The sequence below is a fragment of the Salmo salar genome, chromosome 06 (genome assembly GCF_965601325.2).
Source record: "Salmo salar chromosome 06, fSalSal1, whole genome shotgun sequence".
Taxonomy (NCBI): domain Eukaryota; kingdom Metazoa; phylum Chordata; class Actinopteri; order Salmoniformes; family Salmonidae; genus Salmo; species Salmo salar.
The window spans coordinates 68,576,442-68,597,070 of NC_138296.1; the positions used below are offsets into that span (position 1 = coordinate 68,576,442).

General features: G+C 43.1%; 1 protein-coding gene across 9 annotated transcripts; it reads right to left on the bottom strand.

Annotated features, from left to right (window-relative positions):
• Positions 1-4,465: 4,465 nt before the first annotated feature.
• On the bottom strand, positions 4,466-19,828 carry LOC123723919 (uncharacterized). Of its 9 annotated transcripts, XM_082976890.1 has the most exons (16): positions 19,671-19,828; positions 19,505-19,562; positions 19,357-19,390; positions 9,712-9,851; positions 9,525-9,594; positions 9,252-9,406; positions 9,107-9,170; positions 8,787-8,911; positions 8,528-8,594; positions 8,326-8,396; positions 8,076-8,118; positions 7,609-7,806; positions 7,306-7,508; positions 7,148-7,204; positions 6,867-6,974; positions 4,466-6,677 (listed from the first exon to the last, which is right to left on the bottom strand). In XM_082976890.1, the coding sequence occupies exons 1-15, from the start codon at positions 19,697-19,699 to the stop codon at positions 6,870-6,872; spliced, it is 1,419 nt and encodes a 472-aa protein (XP_082833016.1). In that variant the 5' UTR covers positions 19,700-19,828; the 3' UTR covers positions 4,466-6,677; positions 6,867-6,869. The 9 variants fall into 9 exon arrangements, with proteins under 9 accessions (XP_082833016.1, XP_082833020.1, XP_082833019.1 ...); XM_082976894.1 differs by having other exon boundaries at positions 4,466-6,974; positions 8,076-8,091; positions 8,787-8,842; XM_082976893.1 differs by having other exon boundaries at positions 4,466-6,974; positions 8,787-8,842.
• Between the last annotated feature and the right edge of the window lie 801 nt (positions 19,829-20,629).

Here is a 20,629-nt window from a genome sequence, read left to right on the forward strand (position 1 = left end):
CAATAAGATGCAACAATTCAACTTGTTTCTGTTAATGATGTATGCTCTCAAAGCGATTTGATAGCCAGAGACGCTAAATCCAAGCTTGCTTCCCTTGACCCTTTTTTTTCCGCCACAACCATTCACAGTTGAGCTCGCTCAGTTTAGCTCAACACTGATTGGCACATTTTTTTATACTTTTTTTGTTAAGGGAGGCCAAATGCTCACTGGCTTCCCTTGCATTCAATGCTACGGGCAGCAACAATGTCATACTCGTTTGGACCAGACAGTATCAGCGAGATGGCCAACAGAGACAGAGTGTCACGTCCTGACCAGTATAAGGGTTATTTGTTATTATAGTTTGGTCAGGACGTGGCAGAGGGTATTTGTTTTATGTGGTTCGGGGTGGTGTTTTTTGTAGAAGGGTATTTGATTTATGTATTCCGGGGTTTTTGGGCACTGTTCCTTGTTAATGTATTTCTATGTTTAGTCTAGTTAGTTGTATTTCTATGTTTAGGTTAATGGGGGGTTGGACTCTCAATTGGAGGCAGGTGCTTTCTCGTTGCCTCTGATATAGAGTCCTATATATGGGTATGTGTTTGGTTTAGTGTTTGTGGGAGATTGTCTCTTGTTTTGCGTGTGTGAGCCTAACAAGACTGTTTGGTTGTTCGTGAGTTCTTCGTCGTTTGTTATTTTGGTGTTTAGTTGGTTTCAAGACACAGAGGGGCGTGTTTTGCTCGCTCGGATGCTTTCTCCTCTGAGATACATTCAGCCTCTTGCGAATTGAAGGAAAATTACGAAAAAATCCAAATTATTTTATACATTTATTTTATTTTGGGGAAGCATGGCTTCCCTTGGCATCCATGAATACACGCCGCTGTGAATTAACAGGTTATAGAGCAAACAACACAATTATCACAACACAGGTTGTAATATGACATTTTTTCTGGACTCCCTAGTGATTTTACCCACGCACCACTACTGGTGACACCCATAACCTAAGAGGGCTTCAGCAGGTTCGGTGTCGCCAGCAACGATGACTGCGCGACATCAGACGCTGTGCGGGGCTACTGTCCATCCCCTCTGTGGGCATGTTGCACTACTGCATTATAGCTGACCATACGTCCATACTGTCTAGCACGGCCCTCTTGCATAAGCCTTTCACTCTGGCTGTTGGATGGTGAGGAGAGGAGGTGACATGAATGAATCCACACTCTGCCATTTAAAAAAAATCTGTCTGAATCATAGCACCCTCCCATTCTCCGTGATTACACAGTCTGGTTGTCCATGACTGGCACACTGGACTTTGCAGAATGTGACGACCGTGTCAGCTGACACATCTGGCTCCACCTCCCAGTAATCTGCGTAATGCTCAACCATAATCAGGAAGTCCTTTCCTATATACGCAAAAAAGTCCATGCTCACTGTTTGCCATGGGCACTCTGGGATGTCATGTGAAATCATTGATTCATTTTGCTGTGCTCGTGCATATTCATTACAGGCTGAGCAGTTGGATACATGTCCTTGATTTCTCCTCTCATGTTCGGCCAGAAAAGTGTGTCCCTTGCCTGTCTATAGCGTGCCTCCCCGCCAATGTGTCTTGCATTCATGCGGCTCAGCATTTCCGGCATTTCCAGTCCCTTAGAATAATAACGCATTGTCCTCTGTACAGCACCCATTCTGCACGTTGATTTCATCGCAGAACGACCAATAGTCTCTTACACTCAAAGATGTGTCTTCTTTCACAGCTGTCCATCCTGCAAGAACTACTGACATTAAGTCTTGTAAGTCCTCACCCACCTCTGTGCACTATAAGATGTGGCAGAACCTGTGGTTTGTAACATCGCAATGTTGTGCCTGGTCCCAGTGTGCTGTGTGTGTCGTGCATCTGTCCTCCTGGCATGTGTTGTTGCTCTGCTCAGAGAGTCGCTGATGTACATTTCCGGCCCAGGCTTTTAGGTGACACCCAGGTTGTAGTTTTGCAGCTGCATTAACATACCTTGGAAAGACTTAGGGGCACAGACGAGCAGCTTCTTGAAGATCAACGGCTTATGGTCTGTCTCAACTGTTATTAACTCTCAACTCAGACAGCTTTGGCAGGAACCTGGCCAGGTATGTCACAAAGCCAATGAAATGCTGTTCTGCCTTGGCATCAGTGGGCGTTGGCATCTCCAGTTCAGCCCCGCTCATCTCTGTGTCTATTTGCCGTCCCTCAGAGGATAGTATGTGTCCATGAAACAGAACTGCTTTCAGCTTGAACTGCAGCTTTTGCACACTGAGTCTGAGCCTCACCTCCCTGCACCGCTCCATCAGTGCACACAGGTTGTTGTTGTGGTCACGCACTGTCCTCTTCATCGGAGTCTCGGCATCAGACAACAAGAATATCGTCTGTAAAACGGCTCGATGCCTCTGAGGTCCCCCAGCAGTTCATGTTTCTTACGTTGATAGATCTTGGGGGCCATGGACACGCCAAAGGGAAGTTCCAGCCATCTCATCCTTCCCCATGGCATTCAGAATGTAGTCAGCTGGCTGCTGTCCTCATTGAGTTTACAGTGGAGATAGGCATCCACCAGTGTAAATACGCGTGCCTTGGGCAGTTTGTTCAACACATCCTCTAATGCTGGCATAAGGTAGTGAAACCTTTTCAGTGCCTGATAAAGGTGCTTTGGGTCCATACATAATCTGACATTTTCTGGCTTGGCAACCACGATCATGTTGCTTAGTCAGGGCATCGGATCAGTCACTGGGGTGACATGTCCATCAAGCTCATATTTATCTAGTTCGGCTTTCACTCGTGTCTTCAAGTCTATAGTTACATTCCATTGTGCATTTTGCACAGGGGCGACCTCGGGTCCAGTACAAAGTGGCAAGCTGGTCTCAGAGCATTTCGTATTATTTTGTATGTATCCGAGACACTCCATTTAGTATCATATATTACGTTTACATTTACATTTACATTTTAGTCATTTAGCAGACGCTCTTATCCAGAGCGACTTACAGTAGTGAATGCATACATTTCATACAATTTCATACATTTTAAAAAAAAATTCTGTGCTGGCCCCCCGTGGGAATCGAACCCACAACCCTGGTGTTGCAAACACCATGCTCTACCAACTGAGCTACAGGGAAGGTTTCACATGGTATGTATTAATTTGTGGATGTCCATCATACATTTTCGCATGATGTTACGAATTACAATTTGTATTATAGTTACGAATTTGCTAAACGTACAATATGTAACAAATTGCAAAACGTACTATATGTTCCGAATTTGCAAATCACATGATATGTTATGAATTCTAGCTTGGTGGATAATGTTGGCTAACGTTAGCTAGGCTAGGGGTTAAGGTTAGGGTTAAATATAGGAGTCAGGTTAAAGGGTTAAGATTAGGATAAGGGTTAGCTATAAGGGTTATGGTTATGGTTAGGAGACGGGTTAGCTAACATGCTAAAAAAGTAGTAAGTAGTTGTAAAGTTGCTAAAATACTAAAGTTGTCCCTGATGAGATTCGAACTTGCAGCCTTTGAGTTGCTAGACATTTGACTTATACACCCACCCCGATAAACCACCCTCAGTAACCATCTGTCTTACATAACCATACCAAACGTAACATATACTAATTTGAGTATCTTGGATTTACATTTACTATGTTACGTCTACTCTATATCCCCTGGCACAGACTTCACTGGATTATTGAACACATCATGATATTAGCTTAGCAGCTCTTTAGAGCACTGCTCCACTGTGTTTAGCTCGGCTGGAATTGTGAGTTATGAGTCCTAAGTGCTCACACGTAAAACCAGAGAGTAGTGGGTTTTGATCCAACTCATCAACTTCAAAGACTACCTTGTGCTTAACCCCCTTAAACACAGTGTCACGTCCTGAGCAGTAAAGGGGTCATTTTGTTATTGTAGTTGGTCAGGACGTGGCAGGGGTGTGTTTGTTTTGGGGTTTATGTGCTATGCTTTCTATTTCTGTGGGTTTTCTAGTGTGTCTATTTCTATGTTAGTTTTGGGAACGACCTCCAATTAGAAGCAGCTGTTTGTCGTTGCTTCTAATTGGAGGCCATATTTAAGTGGGTTTATTTTCTCTTGTGGTTGTCTCCATGTATAGTTAGGTTACCTTACAGGACTGTCGTTCGTTTTCTTTCAGTATTCACGTTTATATAAAAATATAAGTATGGACACTTACCACGCTGCGTATTGGTCTGATATTTCTTACTCCTCAGAAGACGAATCTTATGACACACAGTCTGTGTGATATCGCCCCATTGATCAAATTAGCTCTCCCGAGAACAGCTTCAGTTGTGTGTTGCTTGCCTGTAGTGGGGAATTTGGTGATATTCTCTTTCACTCTCCTACTCACTACATGTTGCACCTGTATCAAACTGGCATTATTGTCTTTTATTATTCTGTTTTAGCTGCACAAACCATTTCTGGTCCTGAGTGTAACGGTTGTCGTAATGATTGGACCAAAACGCAGCAGGAACATGAATGCTCATCTTCTTTATTCAGTACGAAGAAAACGAAACAAAACCCTTAATACAAAAACAACGACGAAACAGTCTTGTGAGGCACACAGCTACACAAGAAACAACTATCCACAAAATCCCACAGAAAAACACCTCTCTTAAATAGGACCTTCAATTAGAAGCAACTAGGTTCCAATTGAAGGTCAACCCCATTAACTAAACATACTAGATAAACATAGAAATATACTAACATAGAACATAGCCCAACAAACCCCGAAACACTCTAAACAAACACCCCTCTCAAAACAGAACATAGCCCAACAAACCCCGAACCACATTAAACAAAACACCCCCTGACCAAACTACAATAACAAATAACCCCTTTACTGGTCAGAACGTGACACAGAGTGAGCTGTAATGATGCAGACCAGTTCCTCTCTGTCAGAGCATCCCCCTCTCTCTCTCATATATATATATAATATCCTCCACAACATCCTCCACAACATGCACTTTCTTTACTCTGCCTGATTGGTCCCCTGCCTGATACACCTTAACAAAATGCATATCAAGCTTAGACAGACGATAGTGCATGGGCGCTAGATCTGCACTATCGGCTGCCCAAACTAGAAAAATATACACAAATTAAGATGACCAATTCGTAGTCTATTTACCGCATAAGACTGTCACGACGTCAACCAACACAAATAATAAACAAACTAGTCACAATCAGGTTTGGACGAGAGGGTCGTCAAATACCAGATCAAAAGTAATATTATCTTAATTTATGTGAACACTTCCATGTCGGGTATTTTCACTCTTGAACTGTCCTCCTGATTTCTAGTAATCAGAAAGTGGCATTAGGCTATCACAGCCTGTTGAATGGGCGGGGGTAACATTCAACTCATAATCAGGAACGTCTCTATGGCTCTGACAAAATAAATAGCCTCCTTTATCTATTCCTTTTTATTAGTTTCTTGCACAAAAGATCATTTTTGTCACAACAATACACCATTTTCTGACAAAGTAAAGGTCAAATACCATTACACAATGTTAATATTGATTGGTACATTTAAAAAAAAAATAAGTGGCTCATATATTAGGCATAGTAACGTTTAAGGCATGTCTAAGGCATGTACAGTATATTATTTAAGTAATAAAGCCCGAGGGGGTGTGGTATGTGGCCAATATACCACAGCTGATACTGCCTTCATAACCAAGAGGGAGGTGGGTATTTACCAGTGGATGCATTCACGTGCATTGAACTCGTTTAGAAACGACGATTGGCTAATGGCCAACAAGCTGTGTAAACGATAAACTAAAAGCTATCATGCTTGTAAAGAAATTATAGTGAAAGAAACATGTTACTATATAATTTTTATGAATTGTTTTGCTGTTGCATTTAACTGTTGAAAATGCTTTTTTAGAGGTCATTTCCTTAGTAGGTGATGTCAGAGGTCAGCATGTGGGAGAAGTTGGAGATCAGGATGATGGATGACTTTCCCACTAGGAATGACCAGTTGGGGGGAACTTCAAGTGGCTTTTTCCCAGTTGTATGTGGTAATTTTCAACTAGGTCATGAACACAGCATGAGGGCTGTTTTTAGGCACAGAGCAAAGTGGAGTGCCTGGATACAGCCCGTAGCCGTGGTATATTGGCCATATACCACAAACCCTCAAGGTGCTTTATTGCCATTATAAACTGGTTACCAACATAATTACAACAGTAAACAAGTAATTCTATGTCATACCCGTGGTATATTGTCTGATATACCACAGCTTTCAACCAATCAGCATCCAGGACCCAGACTACCAGGTTTATAGGCAGCGTTCACGTGCTAGTCGGAACTAAGAAACTTGGACATTTTCAACTTGCTAACTGGTTGTACATGTTCCGCATTCAACCAGTTAGCAAAACAGACATTTCCGAGTTCCGACCAGCACGTGAACACGGCACAAATGTCTCATATACCACAGCTTTCAGCCAATCAACATCCAGGAGCTAAACTACCCGGTTTATAATATTGAATATATTGTTTGGTTTTATCACAGGTATGACCATCTCAGTCATTATCAATATAGAAATCATATTTTTAAGCACACATTTCTTGTTCTTGTTTCATGTTGTAGCCTAGGCCTACACATAAAGTAAATGGCTTGAAAAGAGCATTTACCACTATATGTTATAGTAGGCTAATTTCAGATGATTGAGATTCATGTGTCTATTCCCCCTAAAAATAAAAATTGCACCAACTGTCATAATCATCAGAAAATTGACTTCCTGCAATTGATTTCAGTCATAGTCATTGGATGCATTACAAAAGGATCACACAATGTATGTGGTGCTCAGTGAAACATGGAAAGTATCAGAATCAATCAGTATTTATGCAATACTGTTCATACACTTCTTTATCTTATACCTTTTAAATTGCATCTCGGATAAGGGGAGTGTTCTGGTCCTCTGGACGTACACTTGAGGGGAGACAGCAGCTACTTGGGTTGAGGAAACAGTCGCAACAGCTTGTCTCCTGAGAAGAGAACAACAAACTGCATCTCAACTTCATTTGGAATGAATTAGATATCTGTTTAGAGTAACACAAATATTTGATTTGATTTCTAGTTTATAACTTGAAAAGAATAATGTTCATATTACTAATAAACATACAAGTGTAGAGTGAATGTAGAATATAGAATAAACTACCATTGGCTGTACAGTTTGCCTCTCCTGAGCCCTATTGGCTTCTGCTTCCTTTTTAGTCTGAAAAAAAAAAATATATTAGTTTCTCTGGTACATTATTTACAAAGTGATACAGTGCTAAATTAAAACACTTATAATTGTGATTTTAAATTATACAATACCTCAGGACGTATGTCAAGATTCTTCAAAATGTCTTTGAACACTGCTTCATTGCGAGGACACTCCAGTAGTCCTTTGCTCTCATGGAAGAGACAGTCCACTGTGAGTATTACATCCTCTCTGGTCACTAGTCTGCTACTGTCAGGTACAGTGTAGTCTGAGTTGAAGGTGTGATGCAGCACTACCAGAATGGCTGGTTTACCAGCTGTCAAGAGAGAGGGGATAACAGTAACAATAATCACGTAAACATACCTGATTAATGAATCATTAACGTTTTGACAATGTTCTTCATGGATATTGATTACCTGGAATCTGCTGCAGTGCTGCTTCAACATCAGTCCCAGCACGAGAGACAATGGGACAGAATGCCAGGATGACATCACTCTCCTCTAGTGACGTCACTTCAGTTAAGTGTCTTTTGGCAGCGAGACGATTAATTAATTCCTTATGAGACCCCAGAGTATTCCCAGTCATAACAGTGAAGAATTTGTCCATCGTCGACCCTATAGAGATACAGGAAATGTCTGAGGTAAACTAGAGAGGATTGTCAGATCTTTAAGCCCTGCTCACTCTGATCAACCCACAAGTATTCACGTCAGTGGATGAACCCTCAGCCTATTCCATGATAACCACTTTTAACATGGTTTCATGGATATTGATTACCTTGAAGGGAACACCCTGCTTGACAGTAGATAACCGTTTCAAAAGGCCCTATGACACCGATTTGTTCTGCAACATATTATATTAATGTTACATTTACAACAGTACTTACTTGTTTGATAGTCCTGCTGCAACAGAAAGAAAAGTTTAGTTTCCTTTGAAAAAATAATAGAAAAGACCCTGTGTTAATTGTTGGGGGGAAATATTCATTTCAAAAGTCCAACATAATCGCCATAAGCAGACTGTTATATGTCATTCAATGTGATTTCTAATGTCTATGAGTTATGAGGAACTCTATTAGTTATCAAACATCAACAGAATGCCTAGAAGAAAATGGTCATAGCTGTAGCCTTCATGCCAACCTGTTTAGGTTGCCTTGTATTCACAGAGTTTTTGGGACCTGGAGGACGTTCGTCAGCATCGTTAACAGCATCTAAAAATCAATAGAAAAAAACAGCAGTGAGTGAGCACTGAATGACAATGACAAGAAAATGCAGCATTTAGCAGGTATTGGATGACAATGCATAGCCCAAATAAAGTGTCCCTATTAATCACTTTAGATACCTGCAGGTGTTTGTGCTGCAGCTGGGCGGGGCTGGTTGGTTATCTCTGGAGCAGTAGTCCTATTTTTCTAGAAAGGAGATGTTGAGACTTTATTGGTCCAGAACATTCTACATGTTTTCCTATGTCAAATTCCAATGTGAAGGCACATTGTCAAAGACTTTATTACCTATGGAAAAACGATTAATGATATAACTCCAACAACAAACATCCACAGCACCTCTTAGAAAATGTTAATCATTAGCTGTAGCCTGTAACCTACCTCTTTAGTTTTGCTTTCATGTTCAACATTCTTGGGGGCTGGGGGATGGTTTCCATCTGCTCTTGTAAGGTTGTGAAATACAGTGTCGTCGTTAGTAGCCTCATCAGTAGCCTCGTTAGTCGCATCTAAAAACAATATTTAGTAATCCGGAGTCTGTGGACCACTTGGTTTGCAAGAGAACAAGTTACAATACATCATCTGGAATGTATCATTAATTGAAGTGACCATTAAACAGCAGGAAATCTTACTGGTTGTAGCTTTAATGACAATGCAGAGCCTAAATAAAGTGTGAAAATGTATTCTCTACATGGTCACTGTACCTTCAAGTGTTGCAGCAGCTGGGGAGGGCTGACTAGTCTCTTCTGGAATAGTGGGCTTACTTGTCTAGAAAAAAGGTGATTTAGTGGTTCATAACATTCTTTAGAGAACTTTGATATGTTCTCATTCAGTATAGTTGATACCTACCTCTGTAGTTTTGCTTTGAAGTTTTAAATCCCAGGGGACTGCAGGAGGTTTGTTTTTGTCTTCTCTTGTACTATCTTGAACTCCAGTGTCTATATCTGCATGAAGCGGGTTTGGATCTTCACCTGTTGAGTCTCTGGCCTCCTTGATGACAGCATCTAACAAACAAATATCCCCATGTCTCCATCAGTGCATGATCTGACGGCAGTTTGAGTACTGATGAATCTCAGGAGGATTGGGCCCTTACAGTAAACAAGTCACAACTCATAATGCTACCTTCAGTTGCTTTAACAGCAGCTGGAGAGGGCTGTTTGGTTGGTTCTGGAGTAGTACTAGGCCTTTTTGCCTGAAAAAGAGAGGTTGATATTTTTGGCCATTCAAAGACAAATTCACAATAGGTTTGACATTAAGAACATCTCATAGAACAAGACCATAGTATGTTATCTGTTGCACTTATTCATACCTCTTGTTTTTTGCTTTTAAGTTCAACATCCTTGGCCCCTGGGGGAAGTTCATTTCTGTCTTCTCTTGCACTGTCCTGAATTTCAGGGTCTACATTTGCATGAGGTTGGCTTGGATCTTCGGCATTGTTGGTGATAGCATCTAACAAAAACAAATATCCCAATACTTCATAATAAGGCAATGTGAAGGGAACACTGCTGCTACCTCAAACTCAAACCAAGGTACATGTATTGGAGGGCGGTGAAAATCAATAAAAGGTGCTTCTTTATTGTTAAAAGGCAAAACCAATGCATTTCACCATCTACCACAAAGGTTTTAAAACCTCTCTGGGATATGTGGGACGCTAGCCCACCAACAGCCAGTGAAATAGCAGAGCGCCAAATTCAAAACAACAAAAATCTCATAATTCAAATTTCTCACACATACAAGTATTATACGCCATTTTAAAGATAGACTTCTCGTTAATCCAACCACAGTGTCCGATTTCAAAAAGGCTTCACGGCGAAAGCATAACATTAGATTATGTTAGGACAGCACCTAGACAAGAAAAACCACACAGCCATTTTCCAAGCAAGGAGAGGCGTCACAAAACCAGAAATACAGCTAAAATTAATCACTAACCTTTGATGATCTTCATCAGATGGCACTCATAGGACTTCATGTTACACAATACATGTATGTTTTGCTCAATAAAGTTCATATTTATATCCAATAAGCCCATTGTCATAAGCGTCGTAAGGGACAGACCAAGGCGCAGCAGGTATAGTGCTCATCTTCTTTCTTTATTAGAGAGAACACTCAAACAAAAATAAACAAATGACGAAACAGTTCCGTAAGGCACACAGGCTATACAGAAAACAACCACCCACAAACCCAAAGGAAAAAAGGGCTGCCTAAGTATGGCTTCCAATCAGAGACAACGAAAGAAACCTGCCTCTGATTGGAAACCATACTCGGCCACACATAGAAAACGAACCTAGAAAATAAAAACTAGAACAAATCCCCTCTAAATAAACCAACCCCAAAACACACAAAAACAACACCCCCTGCCACGCCCTGACCATACTACAATGACAAATGACCCCTTTACTGGTCAGGACGTGACACCCATTTTACATTGGCGCGTAATGTTCAGAAATGTTTTGCCTCCAAAACTTCCGGTGAATGAGCACAATGAGCACACATATTACAGAAATACTCATCATAAACTTTGATAAAAGATACAAGTGTTATGCACAGAATTAAAGATAAACTTCTCCTTAATGCAACCGCTGTGTCAGATTTCAAAAAAGCTTTACGGTGAAAGCACACTTTGCAATAATCTGAGTACAGTGCTCAGTCACCAAAACAAGCCATACAGATACCTGCCATGTTGGAGTCAACAAAATTCAGAAATAGCATTGTAAATATTCACTTACCTTTGATGATCTTCATCGGAATGCACTCCCAGGAATTCCCAGTTCCACAATAAATGTTCATTTTGTTCGATAAAGTTAATCTTTATGTCCAAATACCTCCATTTTGTTCGTGCGTTTAGTCCAGCATTCCAAATTCACTAAGCGCGCGAGTTTAGTCCAGACGAAAAGTCAAAATAATTACATTACTGTTCGTAGAAACATGTCAAACGATGTATAGAATCAATCTTGAGAATGTTTTTATCATAAATATTCAATAATATTCCAACCGGACAATTCCATTGTCTTCATAAATGAAAAGGGACTCAGCTCACTCTCTCCACTGCGCGCGTGACTGAGCTCATGCCTTATTTTGGGACACCTGATACAATCAGCTCTTATTCTCTGCCCATTCACAGTAGAAACCTGAAACAACATTCTAAAGACTGTTGACATTTTGTGGAAGCCTTAGGAAGTGGAAATGACCCCACAGACACTGTATATTGGAGAGGCAATCACTTGAAAAACTACAAACCTCAGATTTCCAACTTCCTGGTTGGATTTTTCTCAGGTTTTTGCCTGCCATATGAGTTCTGTTATACTCACAGACATCATTCAAACAGTTTTAGAAACTTCAGAGTGTTCTATCCAAATCTACTAATTATATGCATATTCTAGCTTTTGGGCCTGAGTAGCAGGAATTTTACTTTGGGCACGCTTTTCATCCAAGCTACTCAATACTGCCCCCCTTTCCCAAAGAAGTTAAATTTACAGGCAGAATAATGGAGGGGTCTTTGGGGTTGGTGTTTTGGACATTGTAGGAGCACGTCGGAGAAGGAAGACGGAGAGCGTGCTTGTTTGACATTGAAAAGTGTAGCTTTTGATAAAGAATAACTTCAAGACGAACCAGCTGCTTTACAAGTGGGATGCACTGTTGAGTGCTACATCCCGAGGGGTTTGTGCTGATTGTACAGAGATTGTGACAGCCGGTTAAATGGCGTCCCTTGAGAAGGCAAGAACAAGATGTATGTCAGGAGAAGTGCAGTATTATCATAAGGAGACGTACACTTGGAATACGGAGGACTAATGGAGGGAAGGAAGATGGTGAGGACTAATATGGTGAGGCAGAGAAGGTCTAAGAGAGAGAGAGAGAGGTAGGAAGATGGTGAGCTTGAGTTGATTAAAAATGGGGGAAAAGGGAGATGGTTTGTCAAAGAGGAATGGTAGAAAGTGTAAGCAGAGTGAGCTGAAGACAGGAGGATAAATCGAAGTGAATGAGGGCGAGGTATCGGAGGTGGTAGGTGTGGTGAAGTTCTCGGAGCACGAGGCTTGCATCGAGGGTCAGGATAAAGATGAGTCTGACAGTAGGAGTGAATTTTTTGGAAAAAGTGGACCATTGCCTTTTGGCTGATCCATTTGTGGTTTCAAGGTGGGTGAAAACAGAGTTGGTTGCTGTGGAATCGGTGAGGGTAACCAGAGGTGGTCTTGTGATAATTGTGTTTCTGCTGGTCAGAGGGAGAAGGTGCTCTGCATTAAACGAATGGGGCAAGAAATGTGAAATGTTTTACTCTCAAGAAAAGGGCACCATTGAAAGGAGTGATTACTGGGGTAGCAGTAAATGCAAAAGTTGACCAACTGAAGGGGAAGATTCCTGGTGTTTGTGATGCTCGTCGTTTGGTGCGACGCAGACAGGCTGGTGAGAGAGGTGAAACAGAAGAGTCATTTTTAGGGATGCACCGATATTACATTTTCCCCCGATACCGAAAGCCGATATTTTCCTTGCCCCAAAAAAACGATACCGATAACCGAACGTTTTTGCGGCCTTTTAAGCATTCTAGTACAGTTAAATAGTTGAAAACACACACACACACACACACACACACACACACACACACACACACACACACACACACACACACACACTGACCAAAAGGTTATTTTGTTGTCATTTACATATGTCCCCATTACAAGTAAAACATAATTTTGTTCACACCCCGGAAATCATAACAGAAGCACAGGCTACCGTCTGGTTTAGGCACCAACACGATGGGGCTACACAATGCACTGTGAGATTCTTAAAACGACCCCCATCCTCAGCATCACCTCTACTTCCTGCTTCACGGCCTTCCTTCGGGCCTCGGGAATCCAATATGGACTCTTTCCTACCGTTTCCCCGGGCCGGGTGCTGACGTGGTGTTCAATGAGGGTCGTGCGGCCCGACCGATGAGCTCCCAGAACACTTGCTTCTGGGCTGGGTCGAGGTCCTCAATGCTCGGGACCGCCACTGATACCGTTGGCGTCCTGGGTCCTGACCATAACACGGCCAAGGCTGTCCTCTCGTGCCACTTCTTCAATAGGTTCACGTGGTAAATCTGTTGGGGTTTCCGTCTACCCGACTGCCTTACGCGGTAATTTACGGGTCCTAGCTTCTCTAGCACCGTGTACGGCCTGTGCCATGTTGCCAGGAACTTATTTTCGGCCATGGGGATTAAGGCCAACACCTTGTCTCCTACCTGGAACTCTCGGGGCTGGGTTCCCGGATTGTAGACCTGGGCTTGGGCGCGTTGGGCCAACTCTATATGTTCCCTTACCACTGGCCATATGGCTGTCATCCGCTCCCTCATCGTCTCCATGTGTTCTACCATGCTGCGTCAGGGGGTCGGTTGTGCTTCCCACACCTCCTTGGCAAGGTCCAGGAGGCCGCGTGGCCTCCTCCTGTAGAGGAGTTCGAAAGGGGAAACCCCGGTGGATGACTGGGTTAGTTCTCGGATCGAGAACATTAGGTGGGTTAGTAGCTGGTCCCAGTTCTTCCTGTCCTGCTCGATGACCTACCGCAGCATTTGTTTGAGCATTTTATTGAACCGCTCGACGAGCCCATCCGTCTGCGGGTGAAAGACGGAGGTCCGTATCTGCTTGATCTGCAGGAGAGCACACAAGTCTTTCATAAGGCGGGACATAAACCCAGTACCTTGGTCTGTCAGGATCTCGTTCGGGATGCCCACCCGGCTAAAGAGGTGGAACAGCTCCCGGGCGATTCCCTTGGATACCGCCACCCATAGGAGAATGGCCTCGGGATACCGGGTGGCATAATCTGCTATTACTAGGATGTACCGTTGCCCTCGTGCTGTTTTTACCAGGGGTCCCACTATGTCCATGTCAATGCGTTCAAAGGGCACCCCGATGATCGGTAGGGGAGCCAGCGGGGTTTGGAAGTGTGCTTTTGGGGCAGTGATTTGACACTCCGGGCAGCTGTGACAATAGTCTTCCACGGCCCTCCTCATCCCGGGCCAGTGGTACCGGGCAGCGATCCGTTCCCGGGTCTTCTCCATTCCCAGTTGCGCCCCTAACAGGTGGGTGAAGGCCAGCTGAAGAACGGTTCCCACGTAACGTTGGGGCAGCAACAGTCCCTCTCGAAATTCCCCCTGTAGACGTGACACCTGATACAAAAGGTTATTCTTGATTTGGAAATGGGGGTATCATCAGTCACACACCCCCGGAAGTAGCTGTCCATCCACCGCTGCGGCGGCTTTCAATTTCGGATCCTTTCAATTTCGGACACCCCAGCGGGTGTCTCGGCTGCTCCCACGAAATCAATGAAGGGGAGGATGGCCTCCTCCTCCGGTTGTTCACGAGGGGGGTCGGGTTCCTGCACCCCCTCCGACTGACTCCGGACCCGTAGATACGGGTTTGTCCACCGCTTGCTTACAGGCCGCGCTGGCGATGGGTCGTCCTCGCTCTCGTCTTCGGCCAGCTCGTACCTTTTTCCTCAACTCGTGCCTCCACAGTGCCGCGAACAGCGGACAATCTAGTCCCACGAGGAGGGGTACCTGCAACTCCAGTACGGCAACCACCATCATCTGGCAGCTCCCTTGTGGCTTCACGATATTGGCCTGTACAGTTGGATAGCGCTTTGTGTCACCGTGGACACAGGAAACTGACATCTCCCTACCACGTTCGGTACCCTGGGCCAGCAGGCTCGTGGCTACGAGCGTAACCACACTCCCAGAGTATAATAGAGCATCCGTATCGTGTCCATCGACCTTCACCGAGACCAAGGGTGCCGTTGGTTTGTGGTGTGCCCAACAGGAGGTGACGTAGTTCACTGTGTGGCCCACCACCCCTCCGGGGCTGGCTGATGGCATTGACTCCTCTCGAGCCGGGCAATTCCAGGCAAGGTGCCCCCGGGTGCGACACTCAAAACACCTCCTTTGGTCTCCATCCACCTGGGGTCGTCGGCGGCGGATCGGCTCTCTCTCAGCCATCTCTCCACAGGTCTACGGCCCTGCCAACTGTCGGTTCGGGATATACAGTGTTGGGGCTGTGCATTCTATCCCCTCGGACGGGTCCCCGACTCGGCCCCCCCTCAGCAGGGCCTCAGTATTCTGATGCGTCTCCACTGCTCCCAGGAGGCCCTCCAAGGTCTGGGGCGAGCATAGACTTGCTGCCCTGTTCATGTCATGGGGTAGCACCCGTAAGAAGCGATCCAGGACCACTTTGTCTAGGATGGAGAGGGTGGATATGTCAGTTAGGAGCCATGCCCTGGTGATGCGCAGTAGGTCGTTCATCTGGGCTCAGGGGGAGACGTCGGCCACGAACCTCCAGTCGTGGAACAGTTGGGCACAATGGGCCAGGCTGTACCCGTACCAGCTGAGTATCTCCGGTTTTAGACCGTTGTAGTTAACCGCTTGTTCGTCGCTAAGGTCCCAATGTGCCTTTTGGGCGTTCCCGGAGAGGAATGGGGCCAGCAAACTTGCCCACTTCAGCCTTGGCCGTCCTTCCCGTAGTGCTGTCTGTTTAAACGTGCAGAGGTATGTTTCAATGTCGTTGTCTTCTGTTAGCTTGATTAAAAACTGGTTTGGATGTGATTCAGTAGGCGCTCCTCCTTGTAGCTTCCTGATTTCCTCAACAAGGCGGACTTTTTGTAGCAGCTGTTCCTCCAGCATTCGTTCCTGAACCGCCTGTTGTGCTTGTTGGTCCCGGGCGAACTGAGCTATCAACTCGTCCATGCTGATGCTGTGTAAACATCAACCCTGATCTGACCACGTTATCCGACTTACTCGCATTCTCCACCACTTGTGGCAGACCAGGGGGTTTGGTGAAGATGTTTACACAGATCAGACACCGACAGATTTGGATTAGCTCGGTTTCAAGGGTGTTTATATAAATAACAAATGAAAAGAAAAGAATAGGTCTCCTCCAGGGTCTTGTCCTCCGTTATCTCTGGGACTGAACGCGACTATATGGGAGTAACCTCTCTTTCCCCCAGTCCCTTCCCCTATGTGCTGCCCTTCTCTCAGCTTTATGGGACTCACCCAGCTGATGAGCCATCAGCCCCTTGATTACTCACCAACCATAATTAGTCCTTCCCAGAGAACCCGTCGAGACCTAGCACGTCCCAGAGGGAGCCATCGTGATGTAGACTCCGTCTGTCACCAGGTCTTGACGAGTCTCTCCCTGGTGGCTGACCTGCTGTATGCCACAGTGTTAATTGTAGTAGTGCCCATGGGGCTGTGGATCAGAAATGCCCTGTGCAAGAGAGGCAGGTTGAGGTTTCCAGGGTTAGAGTAGTGCAGACGTTGTGATATGCTGAGGCAGTAAAAAAAGTAGAAGAAGTGGGAGTGTTCTTGAGAGGAGTGGTGTGAGTAGTAGATCTGTACCAGTACAGAGGGATAGGCCAACAAGTGATATATGTTCCAGTAAGATTGGATTTTTAGCGTTTATATTAATGGTTATCAACTGTACTGCAGGGATGGAACGTAAGTCGCAGGAAATTGAGGTTGTGGTGGCAGCTGCAGAGAAGTATTTGGGTGTGTGAGACTTGACATCAGAAGAGTTACAGGGTGTCTTAAGTGGTGATGTCCCATCCTTTCAGGTTGTTGGCATGAGGTAGGGCTAAATAGATTTAAATAGTGGAGTAGGGTGGTATTTTTTGTATTTTTTAAAATTTGTTTTGTGAGTGTAGTGTTAGATGGTAGGGTATTTGTTTATTTATTATTATTTTTCAAGCAAAGTATAAGGGAGTAGTACTCCAGTCTAGTAGGTTGTGATAATGCAACATATTGGATGCCAACCGCCATTGCTAAAACCTCATCGAAGAAGATGGAGGGGCCTTTTATACATAACAAGATGGCTGGTGTGGTGATATTGATGGTTTGACAGCATTGGTGGTTTGTTTATATAGCCAGAAAGGATAACCAAAGTAGCAGGTTAGCAGAATTAATGTGGCAGTTTAAGATCATTAATGTAGCAAGTAGGAGAATGAGGTTAAGGTTAGGAAAAGGGTTAGGGTTAAGGTTACTACAAGCTCCACTCCATTGATCTATGTGCGTCGGTGTACGTGGGTGGAGTGGGATTTTTGAAGTAGTGGTCACCTTTTGCTAACATGAAATGCTCACCGGTCCAACTCCCATTCACATGGGGGAGATGGCAAAGTTTTGTATTTTTGTTTACATTTTATGAAACAAGGAAGAGTCACCTTCCTTTGCTAGTAGCTAGCTGGCAGCCTGGTTAAAAACATAACAAGCTAGCTAGCCTTTTTAGCTTTCCACGTCTTCATCAGATTTAGCCAGTGTAACATAAAACATTATCCCAGTTTGATATGTTTACAAGTGTATTCATTTCTATATCAGCTAAAAATAGGACGTTATGTTTTGGTCACAAAGAAAAAAAATCACATGGCTAGCTAGTTGGCTACTGCAGGTTCTATCATTTTACAATAGCCTGTAATCATTAGTTATTACTTCTTAACAAAATACCTTTTGGGGTGGATTATTGGGTTTTCTTGTTGTCTTCTCATTTGTGGTGAAAGCAAAAGAAAAGTCTCTTATCTTGTCTTCACTTTCTAGCAAGTGATTAACACTGCAAGCTAGCTAGCTTTTAGCTTCCCACATCTCCATGTGGAATAATCAGATTTATAATTAAATTAAACATTTTCCTAATTAGATATGCTGTATTTGCTCCCATATCAGCTAAATATAGAATGACATAATTTACTTTACTTTTAACAAAAGAAATGCAGGTTACCTTCGCACGTTCATCCAAAATCTTTCCTTCAATTCGCAAGTGGCTGAAACTATCACAGAAGAAAGCATCCAAGTGAGCGAAACAGCATCCCTCATTCTTACTATATTTAGCCCATGTATCTGATGCTGTCTGATCAAAATGAGTATGACATGCCAGATACAAGGGCTACACATACATGTCCTCTGCCTCGATGACAATGGCAGTGTTATCAGCAGCACCTGTCTTTTTACTAAAGAAATGCGTATTGTAACCACCTAGAACAGCGATGGGCAACGTTGATGGCGGTGGGGGCCACAAAAAATCAATAGGGGTCGCAGTTGCGTCGCCACCAAAACATAAACAATTATTTGATGAAACATTGAATTTGGCCTTACTGCTATTATCCCATAGAAACGTAAAAGTAAAACATTAAGTTAAAAGTGGGTATGTTTGGAAGTGTCTTATATCTGAGCGATATAAGATAGCTCTGAATTTCAATATTTTTTTTTACAGTGGAATTACCCTGTGTCTGTGCTCGTCTCCGTCGTGTACTCTGCCTCGACGATGATGGCAGTATTATCAGCGACACCTTTCTTTTAACTAAAGAAATGCGTTAATTTATGTAATTTTTCTGTAAAAATGTAATCTTTCTTTTTCTTTTCTCTGCCCGTGCTGCAGCTGACTTTCAATGAAGGTCACGTTTGCAATCATATTGTGTGAAACAATGCACGGGCCTGCAGCACGGCTGGAAGGGATCCAGCTTTTGTCATTTTTTGTCATTTTAGCTAACCCTAACCGTAACCTAATATTCCTAACCTTCTACGTTAATTCTCCTAACCTGCTACGAAAAGTAAAATCTGACATTTATTTAAATATATATATTAAATATGCCCAGCTCATGAGTCCCCTTGATGATGTGAAGCCTGAGGCAAATGCCTCTTCTGCCTAACATGCTGATTACGCGCACCTCAGGTTTGGTCAGCATGTAATGGTAAGTACGCCACGTTAATTCTCCTAACCTGCTACTTTAGTCATTATAACCTGCTATGTAAACAAACCACCAGTGCCAACAAACCATCAGTATCACCACATATAAAATCCATCTGTAAATTCCTGTGGAAGGCTATGTGCTGAAACAGTAAAGAAACACTTTTATCAACTTCCACTATCCTCCAAGTGTTTCTGGATTTCCTCTTTGCATTAATAAGGTAAGATTGTGAAGGTGTCACATGCATAGTCCTTTAGCTTACCTTGGGGTGCATCTGCAGGTGGCAGATAGTTTACCTTGGAAAGAGAAATACATAGGTCTACTTTAATAAGTGCTGGTTCGAAAAATTATTCAAAGTAAACATTTATCTGGTTATTATTAATGATATATATTTTTTGTACTATTCTTACCTTGTTGCTCATTTTCAATTTTAGTTGACGCTGCAGAGCCTCACAAAGATGATCTGATCTTCAATGTAATACGAAAGCAGATGCGTGAGAACACAAGCAAGACGGTGAAATTACAGTTTGTCCTAAACAGTGTGCACTACCGCAGAACATCAAGGTGCATACCAACCTGCTTCTGCACCGCGTCTGTTGCGGCATCTACTTTCACTCTTGAAATATTCTCTGAACTCACTGAATTCTTATAATAAGAAAGTGAAACTAAAAGGGTCAGTTAATCACGTGGATTTACATTATACTAACCCAGCAGACTTCTATAAAAAAGTATAAGTACATACTGCTTCTGATAAAACAGATTGTTTTATGTTGCTGTATATATATTGTATATTGCTGTATACACAGCAACTCCCATGGTGACAAAAAAAATCTGCTTAATTTAGTCATTGACCTTACAATGCCTTTGCCTTACATTAAGAGCAATCCTGTTGTGAGGGTTTCTCATTTTTTTACCTAATTTATTTAATGATTCACAGGTGTCTGATGCCCTTCATGTCCATGTGTAAACAGGTTGCCTTCAAATAGCTTATACTAGCTATTTGATTGTCAATGCAAATATTTTAGAGCATTTGTGCCCATCAATTTCCCCCTAATGTCTCAATGTCACAAAATATACATATCATATACATATAAAATTCCTTAATTTCAGTTGATATAATTTAGCTTCAGTCAATGAAACAGCTTCAGTCGATGTGATGCTCGATGAAACATGTCATTGTCAGGATAGTGTTTAATATGTGTACAACTGCAGTCCACACTGTAGTGTAAACTGTATGTATACAGTGGAGGCTCCTCAGAGAAGGAAGGGGAGGACTATCCTCCCTAGTGAATTTCATACAAATAAAAATGGTCAGACATTTAAGTTATCCTTTTTAGAAAACAAACAAAATATATTCACGTCACCAAATGATTGAATAAAACACACTGTTTTGCAATGAAGGTCTACAGTAGCCTCAACAGCACTCTGCAAGGTAGCACCATGGTACATTGACTTCAATACAAAACCTAGGAGGCTCTTGGTTCTCACCCCCTTCAATAGACTTCCACAGTAATTATGACAACTTCCGGAGGATG

Coding starts and splice junctions, on each gene's coding strand:
- LOC123723919 (XM_082976890.1), bottom strand. CDS start 19,699: ATGCCGCAACAGACGCGGTGCAGAAGCAG. Junction 19,563..19,670: donor CAGACGCGGTGCAGAAGCAG/GTTGGTATGCAC, acceptor ATTACATTGAAG/ATCAGATCATCTTTGTGAGG. Junction 8,912..9,106: donor AGCTGCTGCAACACTTGAAG/GTACAGTGACCA, acceptor TATTGTTTTTAG/ATGCGACTAACGAGGCTACT.